Genomic DNA, 24889 nt, shown 5'->3' on the forward strand with positions numbered 1-24889 from the left:
AAACAAAACAAAACACAAAAACCCAGTGACCCGAAGTATTCATTTTCAGTCAATTTGACATCATGATTAAAACAACACTGCAATCAATTTGTTTTCAACAAGTTACCTGGGGGTAAAGGTCAACCTCAATCACTGTTAACAATCAATATAATTCACTGATATTAGTTCCTTATTTCTTTTCTGATTCACTGTAAAAGATATTAATAGGCTGGGCTCACGCCTGTAATCCCAGCACTTTGGGAGGCCAAGGTGGGTGGATCACGAGATCAAGAGATCGAGACCATCCTGGCCAACACGGTGAAACCCCATCTCTACTAAAAATACAAAAATTAGCTGGGTGTGGTGGTGTGCGCCTGTAGTCCCAGCTACTCAGGAGGCTGTGGCAGGAGAATCGCTTGAACCCGGGAGGCGGAGGTGGCAGTGAGCGGAGATCGCGCCACTGCACTACAGCCTACAGCCTGGTGACAGAGTGAGACTCTGCCTCAAAAAAAAAAAAATATTAACAAATGACAAAATAGCACAAAAACAGCAAGTGAATGAGCTGCAAATTTACTGTTTCTCTCAAAAACTGATCACATGCTATTTTTGTTCTTTGATAGCCTCTGAAGGAAACTGAGTAGAACTGGAATGAACAAGGTTCTTTGACAGTTTATTGTCCCAAAAGCCTCACCTTATGAACTGTTCAGAAGTGGAATATGGCTGAATTCCAACATTCACACATTTCCAAATCTCAGCTAACTGTTAGTTCCATGAACTTTCACAAAAAACACATCTATCTGTGTAATCACTATCATGATCAGGAAAGAGAACAGTACTGAAATCCTAGAAATCGGATTCTTTCTCTCTTCCAATCTCTACCCCCACCTCTCCAAGGTAACTATTATCCTGATTTCTATCACCATAGATTGATTTTACCTAGTTTTGACCTTTATACAATGGAATCATATAATAAAGATGGATAAAATAATGTTGTTTTGCCTCTCCCAGTTGTATCTATGATCTACTGGAAGATTTTGTGATTTTACAAATATATATATATATATATATATATATATATATATATATATATATACACATTTTTTTTTTTTTTTTTTTTTTTTTGAGACAGAGTCTCACTCTGTCGCCTGGGCTGAAGAGTGGTGGCACGCTCTCGGATCACTGCAGCTTCTGCTTCCCAGGTCCAAGCGATTCTCGTGCCTCAGCCGCCCAAGTAGCTGGGATTACAGGTGTCCACTGCCACGCCCAGCTAATTTTTATATTTTTTTAGTAGAGACAGGGTTTCGCCATATTGACCAGGCTGGTCTCAGACTCCTGGCCTCAAGTGGTCTGCCCACCTTGGCCTCCCGAAATGCTGGGATTACAGGCGTGAACCACTGCACCCGTCCAATTTTGTGCTATATTTGAATTTAATGCTACATGTCAAGTTCTTGTCTTATTGAGCCTGGGCACATGCTAAGGTGCCTTCTGTTTTCTAGAGGTAAGTCTTGGCCTGCCTTGGAAAGGACCAATATATGCCACAGTGACAGACAGAACACACATAACATAAATCATCCATTTGGGAGGATATGTGTGTGAGGTATGAGAGAAAGTATCAGTGAAGCTGTTATGAATCAAATGTTTCTGATCTACAAAAATGGTGAACTTATATGGTTTGACTTTATACGATGTAGAACATACCAAGGAAAGAAGAAAGTTCAAGAAGGTGTTCATACCTGAGAAGTTCTTTCTTATTGATCAAAGCTTTCATATATTCTGAAAGTTTCTTTTGCATTAATGCCAAACGAAGCCAGGCTCTTCCTCTACCTACTGGTGTCCTACAAAAACACAGAAATCAAACAACTGAAAACATAAGCACCAGAAGCAAAGGCTACAGTAGAATCAGTTCACTTATTCTTGCTAATGGTATTGCAGTGTAACAAGCACACTGAGGTGCTCCTCAGGACCTCTCCCAGTACATTCCCATGCAAGGAATTTTTGTGTGTGGGCTAATGTGACCCGGGACAAATGCTTTCAAAAAGAATTACTGAATGTAACTACAATTTGAAGACACAGCCTCTGGGAGACCCAACTAAAAATGTTCCATCAGATCAATAATAGCAAATCCTTATAAATTCAGTGTGGATTATATAAATGTCCAAAGCATGAATGTGGACACAGGCAATCTAGGCCTCTAACTGATTAAAATTAAACCAGTCTCATTTGGGAAGGTGGTCACTACTTTATAGTTCTAAGGCAGGCTACAGTCACTAGCTCTTCAGGTTAATTTGACAGCTGTTTTAATCTTGACTCTCAAACCCACTGAATACCTTTTTTCCCTAAGTCAAGTACAGCATGCCACCCCCTTAGATACGATTCTCCCAAGTGCTTTAAAAAATAAGCAAATGTTTGGCATTTCAACAAAAAGACAATCTCTCTTAGATGAATAATTATCCCTCAAGAGCACATTTTTCTCAATATTCTGTATACCAATTCTCTCCTGTCAGCACCTATTCATGACATCATGCATTTTGGATTGTTATAAAATAAATTATTCGTACATAATTGTCTTTAGTCTTGCTCTTCAAGGGATAGTTAATAAGAATGCTGTTCCTGAGAAATGGAATTCAACCTTAGACTTACTTAAGTCCTGGAAGATCTTTAACACTTGCTGTTATCTCTGCGGCTTCTGGAACAAGCTTTTCTACCAGTTCTAGAGGCCCCCAGAAGGATTTATTTTGTCCAAGAAAAGTTTTTTTAGCTAAGGCAACAAAAATAAAGCAGTATTTTAATATTCTTTACAACATAAGCGCACTCTCAATACACACACACATACACACACAACTTTTCAGGAAACCAATCCTAGATTATAAGATGGTTTTGGATTCATTCATGCTTTTAGAATAGATAATATTTTGTGAAAATAAAAAATTCTCTACTTCCCAAGACTCAGCCCTTCTTCTTTCACAAACAGTTTGTGGCCTAGCCCTATAATATAATAAAACATTTTAACAATTTAGTGCCTAAAATTGTGTGGTATTAATGAAGAAAACAGCTCAATAGAAAAGAATATGTAATCCAGAAATAGGCTATGGAATATTGGGAAGTTGGTAAGCATAGGCATACAGATTTAAAAAAAACAATCAAACAAAAAACAACAAGAAAAGAATATTGAGAAGGCAAGAAGAAAGGAAACAAGGGTGAACAAGACCAGATACTGCCCTCAAAAGCTTATAGTTAAGTGGAAAGAACACTGACCCAAGAGTCGGGAGACCTGAGTTCTAGCACCTACTCTGCCACAACTCAATGTGTGACCTTGACCAAGTCATGTCTCATTCTGGGCAGGCCTATTTCCACCTGTCAAACAGAACTACTGTACTGTACTTGATTACTTATAATGGCCCCTCCAACTGTAACATTTAATGATCTGTATTTTTAAAGCCCTATAAGTCCATTGAGTCAACCATAACCCTGCTCCTATAAAAGACTGCATTCCAATGGATTAATATTATTAATTCAAGCCTCTTATTCTTTGGCTCCACAAAGAATGCTTTCTTCTATAGTATGCATTGCTAGAAAACAGCTGCATGCATATTTGCATTTTGGGGTGATGGCCTACCTTTCAAGCCATGTTTCAGACAGTGCTCCATCACCACAAAGAATTGCTGGAGAGGTGCATAGTCAGAGTCAAGAGTCCTCCCCAGGTTCAGAGCTGATTCAATCAAGCCCTTGATACTCAGCTTGGCCATGTTCATGAGGTTCATGCGTTCATTAGCCATGAGATAATTAGGATCTGCAGCCAAAGGGGAAGAAGATGAAGGCTGGTTACTAGAAATAGCACATTTTAAAATTCAGTATTAGTTGTATTCTTCTCCACCATGTACTCACTGTGAAAAAAAAATGCCAGTTTCCTTTAAGAATATCCTCAATGAAGCAGTAAAATGAACTATTTTATCAAATCTCAAGCCTTGAGTAGTCTTTTCTTTCTTTTTTTCTTTGAGACAGGGTCTTGCTCTGTTGCCCAAACTGGAATGCAGTGGCATGATCATAGCTCACTGTAGCCTCAACCTTCTGGGCTCAAGTAACCCTTCTGTCTCTGCCTCCCAAGTAGCTGGAACTATAGGCGCACACCACCACACTGGCTAATTTTTGTATTTTCTGTAGAGACAGGGTCTCACTTTGTTGCCCAGGCTGGTCTTGAGCTCTTGAGCTGAAGCGATATTCCCACTTCGACCTCCCAAAGTGTTGGGATAATACGCATGAGCCACCATGCCTGGCTGAGTAGTCTTTTAATAGTCTCACCACCACCTCTGCTATCACCCTAACCTGAGCATCTGTCATAACTCCCTACTGTACTACACTCACACTGCTCTCTCTGCTTCCATTCTTGCCTACCCCTCTTTTCTCTGCATAATTTGTGAAGTGCTCTAAAAATAAAGCCCCAATGTAGGAAAAAAAGGGTAAAGGGCTTAAACAAACTTTGCATTATGGTATTTTATTATTCTTTAAACTATGCACTAGCATTATTAGTATAATGCAGTACTAGAACTTAATCAACTCCCACATTTTTAAGTCTTAGCATACAGTGTATGGCTCTCATCAACCAGACGGATAAACTATTTGGGGAAAGGGGCTAAGTGTCACATTTTATTGTACTCATTACCTTCATTTATTGGTGCTTACACTGTGCCAGCACTGTGGGCTGCCTCTTACAATTATGATCTCCATCTCTCCTTACAACATGCTATGAGACAGTCACCAATACAACAATTTTACAGGGAAGGAAAATGAGACTTAGAGAGTAAAGCTTCAGCTGCTCTGCCCTGACTCACTGTATGACCTTGGGCAAGTCACCATCCCATTTTAGGTCAATCAAATAGTTGCAGCCGGCCCATGGGCACAGACAGTAATAAATGACAGAGCCAGAGGCCAGACTCCTCCTGACCATTCTTTTACATGATTATTTTACCTACTTATTCTCTCATCATATTTAGGTATTCTCCCTTCTTTCCGGTGCTAAAGCAGGCCCATAATAGCTAGGTGGTCCAAGGTGTAACAGTTTATAAGTGGCAGAATCTGGACCTGGATCTGACGTGAAAGCTAATGCTCTCTTTACCTTATGCCATGTATATCCTCCCAAACACCAAATATACCAAATGTGTACTGAAAACTAAAGAAGGCCTAGAGCTCTATGATGTATTCCATTTCTTCTTAGGAAGACTAAAAATACTAATAAGGCTATGCTTCCATAATACAAATAAGCCACTTAGCAAAAAACAGACTGTTTAATGCAAATTATCCCAAGCAATTTTCTTCATACAAGGTTTTTATTTATATCTGCTTTCAAAGTTAAATGAGCAGAGTCAAATGGTCAAATTCTAAATTAATCTTCTCATTAAGTTTAAGGACTTACGGATTTGCAATTCCAACTATATAAATCTTGGTTTGTTGTTATGTTGTCTGAGGTTACTTTTGGAGAAACACTTTATGTGAGAGTCAGAATTGGTATATATCACCATTAATTCTTTCTTGCATAACAACAAATGTTTTAGGGCCATAGTTTAAATGTGGCCATAGCTTAAATGTAGATCAACTTGTCAAGGGTAGTATTCTCACAAGAGGACAGCAAAATACTTGGAAAACTATGCCCTGAAAGACAGCCATGAAGAAAACTATCAGATATTAATTTCCATTTATTACCAGCATGTATGTACATTCTAGTGTTTCTGACCTCCTATAATTACTCGAAAAAAATAATAGAGCTGGGGTGTGGGTATGAATATGTGTAGAGGGCTACTAGCCTTCCCACCTGACATCTCCCAATAGATGGCAGGAGACTATGGTTGGTACTAGATAACTGCCTGCCCATAACTTTGAGGCATTCACTCTGCCTCAAGCCTGTAGACCATTAATTCAGGAACTTATAACAAGATTAAACAATGCTGCTAGTCAAAGTTTACAAGCTGATTCCAACGTAGTGAGAACTAGTCATGTGGGGAGAGAGAGACTTGGGTTAAGTAAAAAATATCATATTGAGACATTTTTCCAGAAGTAGTGATAGATTTATACCAACCCATGTACATTTTCTCATCTTGTTCTTCTTATAATCTGCAGCAGAAATGTTTAAGACATCTGGCTGAGGTCTGGAGTGCATGAACTACAGACAGGTTAACTAGCATCTATGGGAATTAAATTTCTGATATCATGGACTCCATTAGTAAGGTGCTATAATCTATTTAAACTAACTTCCATCAAACATAAACAACCTACCCATTCTTTAAAAAACACTACTGGCACTGTTGACATTTTAAGCTAGATAATTCATTTTTATGGGGCTCTGTTCTGAAAACTAATTTTCACAGCAACCCAGTAGTGGGTAACACTAGATGTCAGTAGCACTGACAACTGTTTTTGGTGGGTTAAGACAACCAAAAATGTCTCCAGACACTGCCAAATATTCTTTGGGAGATTAAATCAGGTCCTTCCACATTGAGAACTACTAATCTAAACAAATGAAAGTGAAACAAAAATCTGTTATAGTAATTTGATTGTTAGAGATAAGAGCTTAAAAGTAACAATTCACTCAGAATGGCTATTACTAACAAGACAAAAAATAAAAAATGCTGGTGTGGATGCAGAAAAAAGGGAATTCTTATACACTGTTGGTAGGAATGTCAATTAGTATAGCCTTTATGGAAAACTGTACGGAAGTTCCTCAAAAAACTAAAAGTAGAACTACCATATGATTCAGCAATCCCACTACCAGATGTTTATCCAAAGGAAAGGAAATCGATATAACAAAGAGATATCTGCATTCCCATGTTTAATTCAGCACTATTCACAATAACCAAGATATGAAATCAACCTAAGTGTCATCAACATGAATAAAGAAATGTGGTATATACACACACACACACACACACACACACACACACACACACACACACACACACAATTCAGCCATAAAATGAATGAAATCCTATGATTCATGGCAAGATGGATGAGCCTAAAGGACATTATGTTAAGTGAAATAAGTCTGGGACAGAAAGATAAATACCACATGCTCTCACTCATATGTGGAAGCTAAAAAAGTTGAGCTCATAGAAGTAGAGAGTAGAATTGTGATTATTAGAAAATGAAAAGAGTATGGAGGAGGGGAAGATAGGGAGAGGTTGGTTAACAGATGCAAAGCTACAACTAGATAAGATGAGTAAGTTCTAGTGTTCTGTAGCATTGTATGGTGACTATAGTCAATAATTTTCTTTTTTTTTTTTTGAGACAGAGTCTTGCTGTCGCCCAGGCTGGAGTGCAGTGGCACGATCTCGGCTCACTGCAAGCGCCGCCTCCCAGGTTCACGCCATTCTCCTGCCTCAGCCTCCCGAGTAGCTGGGACTACAGGCACCTGTTGCCACGCCCGGCTAACTTTTTGTATTTTTAGTAGATACGGGGTTTCACTGTGTTAGCCAGGATGGTCTTGATCTCCTGACCTCGTGATCCGCCCACCTCGGCCTCCCAAAGTGCTGGGATTACAGGCCTGAGCCACCGTACCCAACCTCAATGTTCTTTCAAAAAGCATGTGATTCTTCACTGTATCTCTTCAAGACTGCTAATTTCCATATAAGGGTATTTTAATAAACTTTACAGAGTCATGTAGCTCATTTAGTTAATAGTGATGATAAAAGTGACCTGAAGTCATATAGCTAACAGTGACAGTGAGTCATATTGTTCTGAAAACAAATCATGTCACCAAGGTGCCATTTTATCTCCTTATAATGCAATGACTAATGTTCATACAGCAAAATCTTGAAATGTTTTCTAAATAACTGAAGGAAAAGAAAGATATATTTAATATTAGTATTAAGTATGTTATACCCAATTCTTGGCAGAGAATAATTGATATTAATATGTAGCACAATCATAGTTATTCTTCAGAATTTTCTTATTATCTAACAGATTAAAGCTTTTATCTTATATAAGAAACAAAATGGTTATCACACAGAAGACTTTTCAAAGATGTGTAAGAGCTTTTGGCTGGCCGCAGTGGCTCACGCTGGTGGCTCACGCGGTGGCTCAGGGAGGATCATCTGAGGTCAAAAGTTTGAGACCAGCCTAGCCAACCAGTGAAACCTCGTCTTTACTAAAAATACAAAAATTAGCTGGGCATGGTGGCAGGCGCCTGTAATCCCAGCTACTAGGGAGACTGAGGCAGGAGAATCGCTTCAACCCGGGAAGCGGAGGTTGCAGTGAGCCAAGATCACACCACTGCATTCCAGCCTGGGAGATAGAGTGATACCCCCGTCTCAAGAAAAAAAGAAAAAAAAAAAGCTTTAATATGAGATTAAAAACAACAAACTAACAGAAACATATAGAAAGAAAAGCTTACTCTATGTTGGGAATGACTGAAGAACAAAAATTTTAAATAAATCTATTTTGAACTTTTGCAATAATTGTTCTTAGAGTATAAAACTGGACAGAAAATGAGTCCTTGATTGTGAAAGAAAGAAGTGAAAGTACTAAAAAGACCTTAGCGTATAAAACTGGACAGAAAATGAGCCCTTAATTGTGAAAGAAAGAAGTGAAAGTACTGAAAAAGACCTTGTAATAAAACACCATTTAGTTAGCCTGATGACACTTATTTGTATGGGACAATCATGAACTTTTATTCTATCCTCATTTACAAAAAAAAAAAATTATAATAGAGTCTTAGGACCCTTAGAATATCTATATATCTATATCCATAACTATATCTATCTATTCTTAATGGCATCTCAGGTATCATATTTCTACTCAATAATAAGAAAATTTACTTAAGTAACATTTTCTCTGGATTGAAATCTGTTAAAGGGATTAGTCAAAAAAAATTAACCAGCCAGGCTTGGTGGCTCACACCTGTAATCCCAGCACTTTGGGAGGCCGAGGCAGGTGGATTACCTGAGGTCAGGAGTTCGAGACCAGCCTGGCCAACATGGGGAAGCCCCATCTCTACTAAAAGTACAAAAGTTAGCTGGGTGTGGTGCCAGGCACCTGTAATCCCAGCTACTCAGGAGGCTGAGGCAGGAGAATCACTTGAACCCGGCAGGCGGAAACTGCAGTGAGCCAAGATTGTGCCATTGCACTCCATCCAGCCTGGGCGACAACAGCAAAACTCCATCTCGAAAAAAAAAAAAAATTAACCATAAATTTACTTGTCCTCATTGCTACCTTTTCTTGGTAACAGTATAATCAATGATGAACTTCACTGAGTTAGGACTTGTCATCAGAAAGGATTAATATACTCATCCATGGAGCCAATTAACCTATTATATGACTTCAGGCAAGAAATCTCACCTCTTTGAAGCTTCAATTTCCTCATCAGTAAAATGAGAGGGTTGGGCTTGTTCAGTTTTTTCCCTTGGAAACCATGCACATTCGTAATAGTCATAATGACATATAGCAGCACTGATTCTCAAAGGGAGAGACATATTAATATACCTGGAACCAGAGAAATGACATGTTCTGTTTGGAAAATCCCACAAATGATTGATACCAAATGAACTAGATCCTTTCTACTCTCTGGTCTTGGAACATCAACACTGGCATAACCAGGAAAGCTTTTAGACAAGGGAAGCTGTAGACTTCAACACTACCACTGAATCAGGTTTTGCCCTTTAACTACATCCCCAAGCAATCTGTATGTGCATTAAAGCTTGAGAAGCACTGGCCTAGATCACTCTCCTAGCTAGCATATTACAATTCCATGATTTCACAGTTGGCTTCATCAAGGGCAACTAACATACATGTATATAAGTAGAAAGCCCTAGGAGGAAGGAAATAATAAAGATTAGATCAGAAATAAATTAAAAAGCAAAAATAACTACTGAGAAAAATCAATAAAATCCAAAGTTGGCTCTTTGACAAGATTAACAATACTGACATTTAGCTAGACTGATCAGTAGAAAAGGGAGAAGATTCAAATTACTAAAATCGGGAATGAAAGAGGGGACAGTAGTATTGACATTACAGAAACAAGGATTATAAGGGAATACTACGGACAACTGTATGTCAACATATTAGATAATCTAGACAAAATGGACAATTTCTTAGACACAAACTACCAAAACTGACATAAGAAGAAATAGGAAATCTGAACAGACCTACAACAAGTAAAGATCCTGAATTAGTAATAATAATAAAAAAATAGCACACAGAGGAGGCCAGGACCAGATAGTCTCGTTGTTAAAATCTACCAATCATTTAAGGAATTGACACCAATCCTTGACAGACTATTCCAAAAATTAGAAGAGAGAACTTCCGAACTCATTCTATGACAGTAATATTATCTTGAGACCAAATCAGATAAAGATATCATAAGAAAACTATAGATCAATACTCCTTATGAATACAGACACAAAAATCCTTAACAAAATACTGGTAAACCAAATCCAGAAACATATAAAAAGGATTATATAACTGGACCAAGTGGGATTAATCACAGAATGCAAGGTCGGTCCAACACACAAAACTCAATCAGTGTAATACACCAAATTAACAGAGTAAAGAAAGACATCACATGGTCATTTCATTAGAAGTAGACAAAGTACTCGACAAGTTCCAATATCCATTAATGATAAAAACATTCAACAAACTAGGAAGAGAAAGAACTTCCTTAGCTTGACAAAGGGCATCTACAAAAAACTCACAGCTAACAAACTTGATGGCAAAAGACTGAAGGCTTTCTCAAAGATCAGGAACAAGACAAGGATGCCCACTTTTGCTACTTCTAACCAAATTGTATAGGCGGGTCTTGCTAGGGCAAGTAGGCAAGAAAAGGAAATGAAAGGTATCCAGTTTGAAAAGGAAGAAGTAAAACTATATTTGCAGATGACATGATCTTGTATATAAAAAATCCTAAGGAATTCACACACACACACACAAAGTATGTAAATAAAATGAGTTTGGCAAGGTTGTAAGGTACAAGATCAATACACAAAAATTAATTATATTTGTATACATTAGCAAAAAACAATTCGAACAAGAAATTTAAAAACAATTCCATTTACAATAGCACCAGAAAAATATTTACCAATAAACTTAACAAAAGAAGTACAAGACTTGTACATGGAAAACTATAAAACTTTGCTGCAAGAAATTTTAAAAGATCAGGCTGGGCGCGGTATCTCACGTCTGTAATCCCAGCACTTTGGGAGACCTAAGTGGGTGGATCACTTGAGGTCAGGAGTTCAAGACCAGCCTGGCCAACATGGTGAAACCCCATCTCTACTAAAATTACAAAAATTATTATTTGCAACAAATGGTGGTAGGATAATTGGATATCCAAATGCAAAATAATTTTTTAAAAAGCTCAAAATAGATCTGAGACCAAAGTGTAAGAGCTAAAACTATAAAACTCTTAGAAGGAAACACAGGTCTAAATATTTTATAACCATAGGCTAGGCAATGGTTTAGCAACAAAAGAAAAAATAGGTAAGGTGGACTTCATCAAAAATAAAAACATTTGTGTTTCAAACGACATCATCAAGAAAGTGAAAAGACAACCCACAGAATGGCAGAAAATATTTGCAAATCAGATCCAATATCCAGAATGTATAAATAATTATTATGATTTAACAACAGAAGAGAAATAATCCTAGTAAAAAAGAATGGGCAAAGGCTTGAAATATACATTTCTGCAGAGAAGATAGACAAATGGCCAGAAAGCATATGAAAAGATGCTAATTAGAGAAATACAAATCAAGATGAGATACCTTTTCACACTCACTAGGATAACAATAATAATTATTCATTGAAGCAAATGGTATTAGCAAGAATGTGGAAAACTGGAAACTTTTGTGCCTTGCTTGTAGGAGTGTAAAATGGTTCAGCTGCTTTGGCAGTCTGGCAATTCTCCAAAAAATTAAACATATGAGTTATTTGACCCAGCAATTCAACATTTTCAATATGAAAACATGTCCACACATCATAAAAATGCCAACAATAGACACTGAAGACTACTAGAGGTGGTGGGAGGGAAGCAGAAAAACTAACTGTTGGGTATTATGCTCACTACCTGGGTGACAGGATCCATCATACCCCAAATCTCAGCATCACACAGTATACCCATGTAACAAACCTGCGCATGTAGCCCCTGAATCTAAAACAAGAGCTGAAATTATTTTAAAAATATATCCACACAAAATGTATGCATTAATGTTCACAGTATTATTCATAATTTGCCCCAAAGTGAAACAAGCCAAATGTCCACCAACCAATAAATAGACAAAATATGATATGCCCATACAATATTATTAATCCATAAAAAGAAATGAAGTTACGATACATGCTACAACATGGATAACCCTTGAAAACATATACTAAGTGAAAGAAGCCTGACACAAAAGACCACATATTTTATTTTTGTTTATATAAAATGCCCAGAATAGGCAAATCTATGGAGAGAGACATATGTAAATACTTGAAGAAGCCCCTCAAAAAAAATCTGCAGAGACAGAAAATAGACTAGTGGTTGCCAGCGGCTGGGAGGAGGAAGAATAGAGAGTGGTTATTAATGGGTACAGAGTTTCTTTTTAGAAAAGGTGATGAAAATATGCTGCGATTAGAGAGTGGTGATGGATGCACAGCTTTGTGACTATACTAACCACCACTGAATTGTACACTTTAAAGTGGTGACCCTTATGGTATGTGAATTGTACCTCAATAAGGCTATTATTAGAAAAAAACCACTAAAGTTTTTAGACATAATAATAATATATATCTTGTATGTTTCTTGATTCATATAAACCAACTATAAAAAGACATATTTGAGACAATCAACAGACTTTGAAAATGGGCTGAGACACTATAAGACTTTGTTGTTAATTTTGTTAGCTCTGACACTGAAGGATTTACAGGTGCTGAGATGTAATGTTTGGAGTTTGCTTTAAAATGCTCCAGAAACAAAAATGGAGGTATTAGATTAAATAAGATTGGCAATAATTACTGAAGCTGGTGATGGAGATATTTAAGTTCATTAAGCTATTCTTTTTACGTACTATAAAAAGTTGTATAATTAAGCTGGACTTGGTGGTACACACCCATAGCCCTAGCTACTCGGGGCTGAGGTAAGGCAGGAAGGTCACTTGAACCAAGAGTTCAAAGCTACAGAGAGCTACGAGAGCTATGATCATGCTACTGTACTCTGGCCTGGGCAACAGGGTTGAGACCCTGTCTCTTTAAAAAAAAAAAAAAAAAGTTTCATAATTAAAAGTAAAAAATTTAAAGTAAAAGTAAAATTCTGGCTGGGCACAGTGGCTCACACCTGTAATCCCAGCACTTTGGGAGGCTGAGGCTGGCAGATGGATAGCTTGACCTCAGGAGTCAAGACCAGGCTGGGCAACAAGGTGAGACCCCCTCTCCATAAAAAACACACAAAAAATTAGCTGGGTGTGGTGGTGCAAACCTGTGGTCCCAGCTCCTTGGGAGGCTGAGGTGGGAGGATGGCTTGAGCCTGGAAAGTGTAAGCTGCAGTGAGCTGTGCCACCACCTTCTAGCCTGGGCAACAGAGTGAGATCCTGTCTCAAAAAAAAAAAAAAAAGACAAGACAAGAAAAAAGTAATCCTGCTTTCTCTTACTCCAGGTCAAGGTTTAGCTGCTGGCCTCCTGTAAGAAGGTAAGAAGAAACTAGTGTAGTTTCTTCTACCTCCGTATATAACCAAAAAAAAAAAAAAAAAAAAAAAACCCTTTTGATGGGCTTTAGCATTGAAATGAGTCAGCTTACTTAACCAAAACCATTATTTTCATATACTCTTACTCATTCTTGGTTAGGTATACATTTCTCTAATCTTTAATAGATTAAAAAAATATATATTAGCTTGCACAAGAGTTCCCTAGGAAACACACTGATTTCTTCTTCATTGGGCTCCCATATCATAATATAATCAATTTTAGTTTTGGAAAGTTTCCCAGACTTCTTCAGTTACCTTTACCTGAGAATTCCATGCTGCAGAAGAATACCTAGAAGATTTCTGGAAACATTTAGAAGTTAGGACAAACCTTCGTTGTTTTGATACAACATAAGAAATTTAGGTGGTAAATACAACCCAAGAATTCCTTGGTTTGCTCAATTTATTGCATAGAAATAATTTAAATGTTTTGGGCTTTACCTAGGTATAAAAAAAAGAAAAGAAAAGAAAAGAAAAACAATGTAAATGGATGTGAGAGGGCAATCGCAGTTAGATCTATGATCTAGAAGGGTTAGGTCTGTCTCTCTCATATTCCCTGAGTGATGTTGGGGGAAATCCTCATTCTTCTGTGTCATCTGTAAAATGTTGGGGAAGACAATCCTCCTTGGACCTCTTGGGCACCTACATTTCTTTACTGGGTTATGTCAAGACTATAAGGCCCTGACCACTCTTTCCTGGGCCATTTATGAACCTGATAATGAGAGACGAAGCTTTCCTACTGCTTCCTATAAAAACAATGGGTTCTCCCAACTTGGCCTTCTTCATCTGCAACACAAACCTACCACGTGTGAAGCATGTCACTGAGCCATCCAGTGTCACCCCATGGGACTCTGGTCCAAGAAGAACTGGCACAGATATGCAGATGCTCAGGCTGCTTGCACTGTCATGAGTAATAAAGTCCTTTATCTCTGACCTAGGAGTCTTGTGTCTTTTGCCAGCATCCAAGAAACAGTAAGAGGCTTTATTAATTTGTTAAAGCAGGTAAACCTCAGACCTGACAAAAACCAGGAATAACCACTGTCCTTAGTTTAACTCCCTGGAATATTGTACATTTGTACTTCAAATGAGATAACACCAAAAGTAATATGAATAAAAGCGTGATAAATCTCAATATACTGCAGTACTTGAGGTAAATCCTAAATGTTGTGGTATCACAGAACACATGAAGGACGGTATTCCAAGTGGTTGGAATGGGTGTGTGAAGTCAGGTGGAGAAAATAAGAGTGGAAGAGGGAGTTCTTACTGGGGAGAACTGGAAAACACAGGTAGGGTAGAGTCAGATAAAGAGGTCTCTGAAACTAGACTTGGATATTAATGGAGGAAGCAATGGGAACCACTGTAGTTTTGAGCAGAGAATCAGCGTGCCTAAAATTTTGTTTGGAGATGACTAATCTGAGAAGATTATGCAAAATGAATTTGAGGGAAGAGAATCAAAATGGTCTGCCACGAAGAACTGTAGTGATTCAAGTTTAGATAGTCATAGAAAAGATAAAGGAAATGAAGGGGTCAAGAATAACACCGACATTTTTGCCCTGAGAGACTGGAAGAGTGTGCTATAAAGGGAAATGAAAAAGTTGAGTAACTGTTATGGAGATAAAGGGCAAAATAAACTTGGTTTTGGATATCATAAAGGATATTTATGTGGAAGGATTCTCAACATATTATTTTTAAAGACAAGGTCTCACTATGTTGCCCAGGCTGGACTTGGACTCATGGGCTCAAGCAATCCTCCCACCTCAGCCTCCTGAATAGATGGGTCTCCAGGAATGCAACCACCATGCCCAGCTTTCAAGATATTTTTGATCACCTAGTTGTAAATGCAAATGGAAGTTTGGACTTAGAGAGTCATCAGCATAGGACAATAATAGCAGTTATGAGAAAAGATGCTTTCACAAGGAGATGCTTTAAAGAGAAATAGAAGGATGCAAGGTTACTAGCCCAGCCTTTAAAGTATGCCCACAATTACAGGCTGGAAACAGAGCCAAAACAGTCCTTTCAGGAATTTGTGTTTTTTTTTTTTTGCACACACCTAGACAGTGGCTACCATACAAATGGATGTATATACCAGAGAGGCAGCACAGGATACTGGAGTGTCTTTCAAACAAAGGTCACAACCCTTTAGTGGGTCACAAAATCAATTTAATGTCCTATATAGTGAGGCTATGTATTGTTTCATGAAACTTTTGTTTTAAGATACATACAAATAAATGATGTGTGTACTGAGTTCTGATGAAGATGTATTTTTACAGTTGTTCTTGTGTCAAATAAGTTTAAAGAATTTTGGTGTAGTGGTTAACAGCACAAGCTCTAAAGCTGGTCTGTGGGAGTTTGAACTCTATTCAAACTCTTCCCTAGCTGTGTGACCTTGGGAAAAGTTTTTTCTCCTGTTGCATTTTCTGTTTTGAGATAATTGAGGAATCACATGAAATTGTAAGAAATAATATCGAGAGATACCATGTACTTTTAACCTAGTTCTCCCAAGGGTATCTTGCAAAACTGTAGTACATTATCACAACCAGTATACTGATGTTAAATTACAGTCAAGACACTGAACATTTCCATCACGACAAGGATCCCCCATATTGACGTTTTATAGCCATGCCCACATCTCTCCTTGCCCCTACTCCATCCTCAACCCATGCCAACCACTAATCTGTTCTTCATTTCTATACTTTCATCACTTCAAGAATGTTATGTAAATAGAATCATATAGTATGCAACCATTAAAATTCACTTTTTGTTATTCAGCATAATTCTCCGAAGAATCATTCAGGTTGTTGCATGTATCAGTGGTCTCTTCCTTTTTACAACTGAGTAGTATTTTGCTGGGAAACTTTCTTAACCTCTGTATGTGTCACTTTCCTTATCTATAAAATGGTGACAGGGTTCTGAAGAGTAAACAAGTTCTTATACGTAACCATTTAGAAGTGCTTGGAATATACTAAGGAAAAAAGTTGTTAGCTACTGCAATTATTATGGTCTTCCATATACATAAATTTTTTTTTTTTTTTTTTTGAGACAGTCTTGCTCAGTCACCCAGGCTGGAGTGCAATGGTGCAATCTCGGCTCACTGCAACCTCCAACTCACAGCTTCAAGTGATTTTCTTGCCTCAGCCTTCTGAGTAGCTGGGACTACAGGCACCCGCCACCATGCCTGGCTAATTTTTTTTTTTTTTTTTAAGGAGTCTTGCTCTGTCAACCAGGCTTGAGTGCAGTGGCATGATCTTGACTCACTGCAACCTCCGCCTCCCAGGCTCAAGCGATTCTCGTGCCTCAGGCTCCCAGGAACTGGGATTACAGGCACCTGCCACCATGCCTGGCTAACTTTTTGTATTTTTAGTAGAGACAGGGTTTCACCATGTTGCCCAGGCTGGCCTTGAACTCCTGGCATCAAGTGATCCACCCACCTTGGCATCCCAAAGTGCTAGGATTACAGGCGTGAGCCACCACGCCCCGCCAATTTTTTTGTTGTTGTGTTTTGAGAGGGAGACTCACTCTATCGCCCAGGCTGGAGTGCAGTGGCGTGATCTCAGCTCACCGCAACCTCTGCCTCCCAGTTTCAAGCAATTCCTCGCCTCAGCAATTTTTTGTATTTTTAGTAGAGACGGGTTTTGTCATGTTGGCCAGGCTGGTCTTGAACTCCTGACCTCAAGTAATCTGCCTGCCTCGGCCCCGCAAAGTACTGGGATTATAGAAGTGAACCACTACTCTAAGCCATTATAACAATTTTATTTAACTTAATAAGCTTATTGAATGATGATGTGGCACAGTGCTAGAAGCTAATAAAATCTCTTAAGATATGTTTCTTCTGTTTTTCAACATGCATCAAGTCTTAACACCCTCTGCCCCCAAATGCCAAGGAACCAGTATGCAATTTTGGTAGGTAATATTTTACACAGGTATATTATTGCCTAAATTCAAGTACTGTCCTGACCATTTTAATCCTCAGAGAGACGGGCAGTAATCTGGGCCACTGCAAATTTACAAAATCTGTTCAAAAGGCTTGTAATGAGTACAGACAGAAATCCGATATTTATTGAAAAACTAAAGGTAATAAGCTATGTGCCTTTCATTATTTAATTTAATGTTCATAATTTCCCTAGTGAGTTTCAAAACATTTTAGACACAAATTACTAGCATATAAGGAAAGGAGATGCAATATAATAGGTGTTGTACATCATACAATTGTACCCTAAGAAGACACTTCATATTCTAGTAGATATAAGTTACAAACACACAGAATATGAAACTAATCATCACTGTAAAAAATAGTTCAGGCCGGGCGCGGTGGCTCACACTTGTAATCCCAGCACTTTGGGAGGCCAAGGCGGGTGGACCACGAGGTCAGGAGATTGAGACCATCCTGGCAAACATGGTGAAACTCCATCTCTACTAAAAAATGCAAAAATTAGCTAGGCATGGTGGTGTGCACCTGTAGTCCCAGCTACTCAGGAGGCTGAGGCAAGAAGAATCACTAGCAGAGGTTGCAGTGAGCCGAGATTGCACCACAGCACTCCAGCCTGGGCAACACAGCAAGACTCCCGTCTTCTAAAAAAATTCAAAAGGGCTGGGCACAGTGGCTCATGTCTGTAATCCCAGCACTTTGGGAGCCTGAGGCGGGCGCATCACCTGAGGCCAGGAGATCGAGACCAGCCTAGCCAACATGGTGAGACCCTGTCTCTACTAAAAATGCAAAACTTAGCCAGATATGGTGGCATGTGCCTGTAGTCCCAGCTACTCAGGAGGCTGAGGCAGGAGAATTGCTTCAATCTGGGAGGTGGAGGTTGCAGTGAGCTGATATCATACCATTGCACTCCAGCCTGGGCAACAAGAGTGAAACTCCATCTCAAAAAAAAAAAAAAAAAAAAAAAAAAATTCAAAATAAGAAGCTTCAATTGTGACAGAACTGAAACAAAAAACAAAAACAACTACCAGTTCAAATCTGCAACCACTAGAGTCTGTTATTTTAAAAATTTTTAGGAGGCCAGAAGCCAGTGTTAACACTCTATCTATTAAAAAGCAAACTATAGCCGGGTTCGGTGGCTCAAGCCTGCAATCCTAGTGCGTTGGGAGGCTGAAGTGGGAGGATCGTTTGAGCCTAGGAGTTTGAGACCAGCCTGGGCAACAAAGTGAGACCCTGTCTCTACATACATACATACATACATACATACATACATAAAAATTAGCCAGGTGTGATGGCACATGCCTGTAGTCCCAGCTACTCAGGAGGCTGAGGAAGGAGCCTGGGAGTTCGAGGCTGCAGGAAGCTATGATCATGCCACTGCACTCCAGCCTGGGCAACAGAGTGATACCTCGTCTCAAAAAAATAAAATAAAATAAAATAAAATTTTAAAAAAGCCAACTGTTATGGCCCATCTGCAATAACAGATGAGAAACATCATTGAAAACAGCTTAGCAGTTGAAGGTCTCCAGAAAAGATCTGAGCCTGCATATATCATCAGCTTTTTCTGAGTCTGAAATGAGGATTCTTCCCAGACCCTGAATTGCTATTGTGTGTTATGTGCAGGTAATACTCTATAACTTATTTCTTCTTAGTACTAGCACTTATTTATAACATCTCCAAGTTACGTAATACAGTTGTATGAAATGCTGGAATTTTACATAACTGTTATTGAGACCATGAGGCAAGAAAAGCAGAGAAGGATATCAAGCAGAATGAAATTATCAAAAGAGTTAAAGTGAAGCCATCTCCCTCTCCCCATTCTCATTTTTTTTTTTAAACTACTTTTCAGAAAGACTTTTCTGTAAAGCGGATCTTCATCAACATTACCATATATCACTTGACTGGAAATCTATTAAGATCATGAAGGTACTGACATAATCAACATTTTCTGTACTATATTGTTAAAGTTCATCTTCTCTCCCTTTTGGAGTTCACCTATAATAACCATCGACAAAAATCCCAGCAAAAACAAAATTAAAAAAAGGAGTCTGACTCTCACAGTAAGCTTGACCCTTGCATTATTAATACTTTGTATTAAAGAAATAGAATCTTGCCTGTGATGAGTCATGGTAAAGTTCTTAAGAAGGGGATAAACTTTATGTAGCATTTTCCTTTAATATCTAGTCTATCAAAGGAATTAAAGCCTTAAACCTGGTGGTGCCTAGCCAATAATTATTAATAATAATAATGATAATAGGCCAGGCACAGTGGTTCACACTTGTAATCCCAGCACTTTGAGAGGCTGAGGCAGGTGGATCACTTGAGGTCAGGAGTTCGAGACCAGCCTGGCCAACATGTTGAAACCCCGTCTCTACTAAAAACACAAAAAAATTAGCCAGGGATGGTGGTATGCACCTATAATCCCAGCTACTTGGGAAGCTGAGGCAGGAGAATTGCTTGAACCCCAGGAGGCAGAAGTTGCAGTGAGATGAGATCGCTCCACTGCACCGCAGCCTGGACGATGGAGTGAGATTCCATTTCAAAATAAATAAATAAATATAATAATAATAATAATAGCAGCTAACACAATAGTAAACATTACACACTAAATGAATCAACATCCTTCTCTTTTTTCTTGTCTGTGAACTGTCAATCAACTAGACAATACTGATTTGTTCTTTCACTGAACTATATGTAATCAGTTATATTAAAAGCAGAATCAAAGATGGCATAAAAATAGTTTGACCAAAGGAAAAGAGATGACACTCAGGATTTCAGAATTCACACATTCAAAGGCAAGGGCTGAAACAGAAGATACTCCTGGGCATCAACAGAGAGGGTAAAGCTGCCTTGATTTTGTTTGGTAATGACCAGATCTACTGAGGGCAGTACTCGTCCCAGGTCTGATTAAGGATACCAAGAAGTTTAAGACAATCTCTGTTCTCAAGGAGTTTACCCTTTAACTAGGTTGATAAACACACAAGAATTAGAGAATAAGTAAAAAGCCTTCCTTAAGCTCCAAGTTCTGCAGCAGCAAGTGAATGGAGAAAACAATGTGGGCCAAAGCTGTCAAAGAGTAAATTGTGGAAATCCCATAAGGACTGAAGGGTTCACAGGTGGCACAGGCGGAGGGGGAAGGGTATAAATACATGAGATGTCACAGGAACAAAGTAGGAGAGGAGGACGTGGGCAGAGAAAGGTCAGTCTGGACAGAGTGGTGGATGTGTGTTTGTCAGGGGTATGTGCTAAAGCAAAGTGGGAACACGTAAAATGATAAAGTAGATTCAAATCTCAATTTTTCTATTTTTAGTATAAAATGTGTAAATCGCTCTGAGCTCCCTATAGTTAGCTGCCTTGATACAGAAGAAACACTGATTGGTTTGGGGAACCTTTCCACATTAGAACATATGTGCTACTTAAAAAAGATAATCACACCATTCCATGTTTCAGTCTCTTGTATGAAGAAGAAAAAATTAACAAAAAATAATTACACCAGAAAAGAATGCTATGACATGACAAAGCTTAAAGTGTGTAATGTTACGGAAATCTACAAATCAGAGCAACATTCCAGGCCAACCACTAGATTCCTGGGATCTGTTTGCTTTTGGCTGCTGTGAAATTCACAGAAATATATATACATATATTTGCATGAGTAATAAAATTTACACTTTCTCAACAAACAAGTGAAAAAACAGCCATGGCAAAAACTTGATATAATCTTGAAATAATGTCCCTTTTAAACACGTTATTCAGCAAATATCTTTAAAAAGCAACATAAACATACATTGACACTATTTTACTTGGAACCAAAACATTAAGATTTCCACTTATTGCCATGTGAAATAAAACCTAAAGCTGACATTTCCTCTTACGGAAAACAATTAAAAGGTGGTTAGAAAATTTTAAAAAGCAAGGAGAAAAAGCTGAAAGATGTTGGTGTGGCACGCACCTTCTGTATCATCGCGCATTTGCTCCACCAAATCTGTCAAATCCTCCCAAGAGTCTTTGCAAACGGCAAAAAGAAAGGAAAAGAAAGATAAAATGTCATGCAAGCCCAGAAAGAAAAGTGCTATTAAAAACAAGATTTCCAAAGGGATAACTGAAAGGGAGGTTCCTAGGATTCTTTCTACTTATCACAGCGATTAACAGTGACAAGGGCTGGGAGTATAACCAAATAAGCAGAGATAGCAACTATGGTTATTAAATATGTTTCAAAGCTAAGATTAGTAATTTCAAAGTTTCAAATAAAGGGAAACAAAGATGCATATCCTATTAAAAAGCAACACAGATTTATTTTTCTATTGAAAATCAAAGGCTCTTTGTATTCTAAGTGTAGGCGACATTAATCTAACTCAACTATTATTTTGATCACTTCAGGGAACTGAAAAGTATGTGCGATATATTTCTTTTAGATTCAGGACAAATATTATGATGCAAACTAGTGACTTTTCTTAAAAAAAAAAAATCCAAATACTTTTTCCAACTCCCCCTCCCCCAATTCTCCTTCCCCAAAACAAAAATAAAGGAGGCTACTTTGAAGATACACAAAATAAATCACATATAATTCAATAAAGCCAGATGTTTATTCACCATACAGAACTAGCAGGATCTGAGGCAGTAACCTACAATCAAGCACATTAATATTTCTGCAGGAAATGAACATTCAGATTAAGTAGAATAAAGACTATAAATAGCCTCAAGTAAATTCACATCATGTTGTAACACCAAATAAGTTCAGGCAAATTTGTGAAAAATGCTTTTCATTTCCAGAGGTTTTTTTAATTTTGGAATTATGTGTCTATATATGTAAAGCAAATGGAAAGTGTCTCATACAGAAAAAAAATACTGTGAGTTGGCTACTATTATTTTATAGTAAATTAGTGCTGAAATACATTGTATATAGACATATTTGCAGAAGTCATTTTCAGGTTCAATCCTTTGACAATATAATGTGCCACAAATCTATATTATGTAGGATTAACAGATTCACGAGAATGGACTCTTACCATCCACATTATTACTTTATAGACTTGCTGTGACCTTGCAAAAGTCAATAGAGGGAATATTCCCATTTTGTTCTTTATTGTATTGTATTTAATTAGAAACTCTATTTGTCACCTATGAAGATAAAAGCCTACCTTAGTAAAGCAAAATATGAAGAGCCTCCAAGATTTGTATAGAAAAAGGCTCTGGAAAGTGAATTTCTAGGTAGGAATGCGTGGTGGATACCAGGGATCTCGGACTTTTCCTTGGGCATATCCCATCTAGAACATTTTTCTGTTACAACCAGACATATTTTCTGTTTTCTTCTTAAAACAGAGAGTAAAGTTTTAAGTATCAGAGTGATGCAATTAATTTAAGAGAACTTTTCTCCCCCAGAAAGTAAAAGGTCTGTCTTTTCCATGTAAAGCTGTTCTCCACTTTACCTTGGCATGCTCAGGACTTTACTACAATAGGTAACATGCCATTCTTTTATACCTCAAGGTCCTTTGAGTCACTATGTACCTTAAGGGTAGATGTTTACAGTGCCACCAGCTTAAATCTTTTCAGAGCTACATAATTAGTCTATTGATTTTTTTTCATTCTTAGACCTGAAACAGGTCTATGGGTGTTTCATCTTTTTTTTTTTTTTTTTTTTTTTTTTTTTTTTTTGAGACGGAGTTTTTCTCTGTCACCCAGGCTGGAGTGCAGTGGCACGATCTCAGCTCACTGCAGCCTCCGCCTCCTGGGTTGAAGCAATTATCCTGCCTCAGCCTCCAGAGTAGCTGGGATTATAGGCGTCCGCCACTGCACCCGGCTTTTTTTTTTTTATACTTTAAGTTCTGGAGTACACGGTCTGGTAGAAGGTGACCCTGGCCCCTCTTGTACTTCTTTTTTCTCTGGATGAGGCAACTGGCTGAATGAAGCTCCTTTTCTACAGGGAAGTGCTTGAATGGGCTAAAAAATGCTTCGCCTTTGTTTATGTATCCATGGTTGTGAAATCTCTTCTTGAGGTAGCCTTTCTCTAGCAGTATTGCTATAGGCAACCAAGTGACAGATTTTACAAGGCCTGGGGGTTATTTTGTCCCCTTGAGACCAAGTGTCTTTGATTTAGTGTTAATTTTTAGAATTTTATTATGGTTTCTTAAGGCAACACCTTTCTGAAGCCCCAAACCCAGACACATCACATATAACTCCTTGAAGGGCTATTGTGAAAATAAAAGCTAATAAATTTGAAGTACTTAGCAAAGCATAGGTACTCAATGTCAACTTTACACTTACAACTGGATTTCTCTATATTTGCCATAATTATTCAAAGACAATAGAGTGAATGGAATTTTAAAAAGCCAGCTAAGCTAAATATTAAAAACAGGAAAAAAAATTAGTCAACCTAAATAAACCAAATGACAAATTAACAGCTGAGGTGCTATTAAACTAACCATAGTATTATTAGCTTGGTAACAAAGCAATTGTCATATATTAATTTTCATAAATGCTTTGAGGTTTTGTTCTAATAAACCAGTAATTTGGGCCAAGGTCTACTTTCTCCACAAAAATATCAGCAAAAAAAAAAAAAAAAAAAAAAAAAAGACAAATAGCCCTAGAAAAGGTAACACATTAAGTCATCAACACTTCAGCCATTTTAATTTTACTGAGGCTAGGTGTGGTGGTTCATGCCTGTAATCCCAGCACTTTGGAAGGCAGAGGTGGGCGCATCGCCTAGCCCATGAGTTCAATACTCCTATACTCAATATAGGGAGACCAGGCTACTTGACAGACTGAAACAGGAGGATCACTTGAGGCCAGGAGTTTGAGGCTGCAATAAGCTATGATCATGCCACGGCACTCCAGCCTGGGTGACAGAGTGAGACCCAAAAATAAATAAAGTAATATAAAATAAAAACAAATAATATAAATAATAAAAATAAAATAAAATAAAATTTATTGAGCATTTATGGTGAGCAAAAGACTTTACTAATGCAATGGAAGTTAAAAAGATGAAACATCTGGCTGGGCACGGTGGCTCACGCCTGTAATCCCAGCACTTTGGGAGGCCGAGGCGGGCAGATCATGAGGTCAGGAGATCAAGACCATCCTGGCCAACACAGTGAAACCCTGTCTCTACCAAAAATACAAAAAATTAGCCGGGCGTGGTGGCGCATGCCTGTAGTCCCAGCTACTCGAGAGGCTGAGGCAGGATAATTGCTTCAACCCGGGAGGCGGGGGCTGCAGTGAGCCAAGATCGTGCCACTGCACTCCAGCCTGGGTGACAGACTAAAACTCCGTCTCAAAAAAAAAAAAAAAAAAAAAA

General features: G+C 38.2%; 1 protein-coding gene across 14 annotated transcripts in view; it reads right to left on the reverse strand.

The window, feature by feature from the left end:
* Positions 1 to 24889, reverse strand: part of RUFY3 (RUN and FYVE domain containing 3) — a 100810-nt gene that overhangs the window by 42293 nt on the left and 33628 nt on the right. For 9 of the 14 annotated variants that reach the window (XR_010111968.1, XM_055111451.2, XM_055111450.2 and 6 more), the window contains exons 2-5: positions 21548 to 21601; positions 3596 to 3769; positions 2620 to 2737; positions 1713 to 1814 (exon numbers count right to left, since the gene is read on the reverse strand). Coding sequence is in view for 13 of the 14 variants with exons in the window: in XM_055111451.2 (XP_054967426.1) it covers positions 1713 to 1814; positions 2620 to 2737; positions 3596 to 3769; positions 21548 to 21601 (448 nt within the window). In the remaining variant the exon portion in view is untranslated. The remainder of the gene's footprint in view (positions 1 to 1712; positions 1815 to 2619; positions 2738 to 3595; positions 3770 to 21547; positions 21602 to 24889) is intronic. The other 5 variants (XM_034958684.3, XM_055111454.2, XM_055111453.2 and 2 more) reach the window with 1 other exon arrangement.

Source organism: Pan paniscus, chromosome 3, assembly GCF_029289425.2.
Source record: "Pan paniscus chromosome 3, NHGRI_mPanPan1-v2.0_pri, whole genome shotgun sequence".
In the NCBI taxonomy this organism is placed as follows: Eukaryota; Metazoa; Chordata; class Mammalia; order Primates; family Hominidae; genus Pan; species Pan paniscus.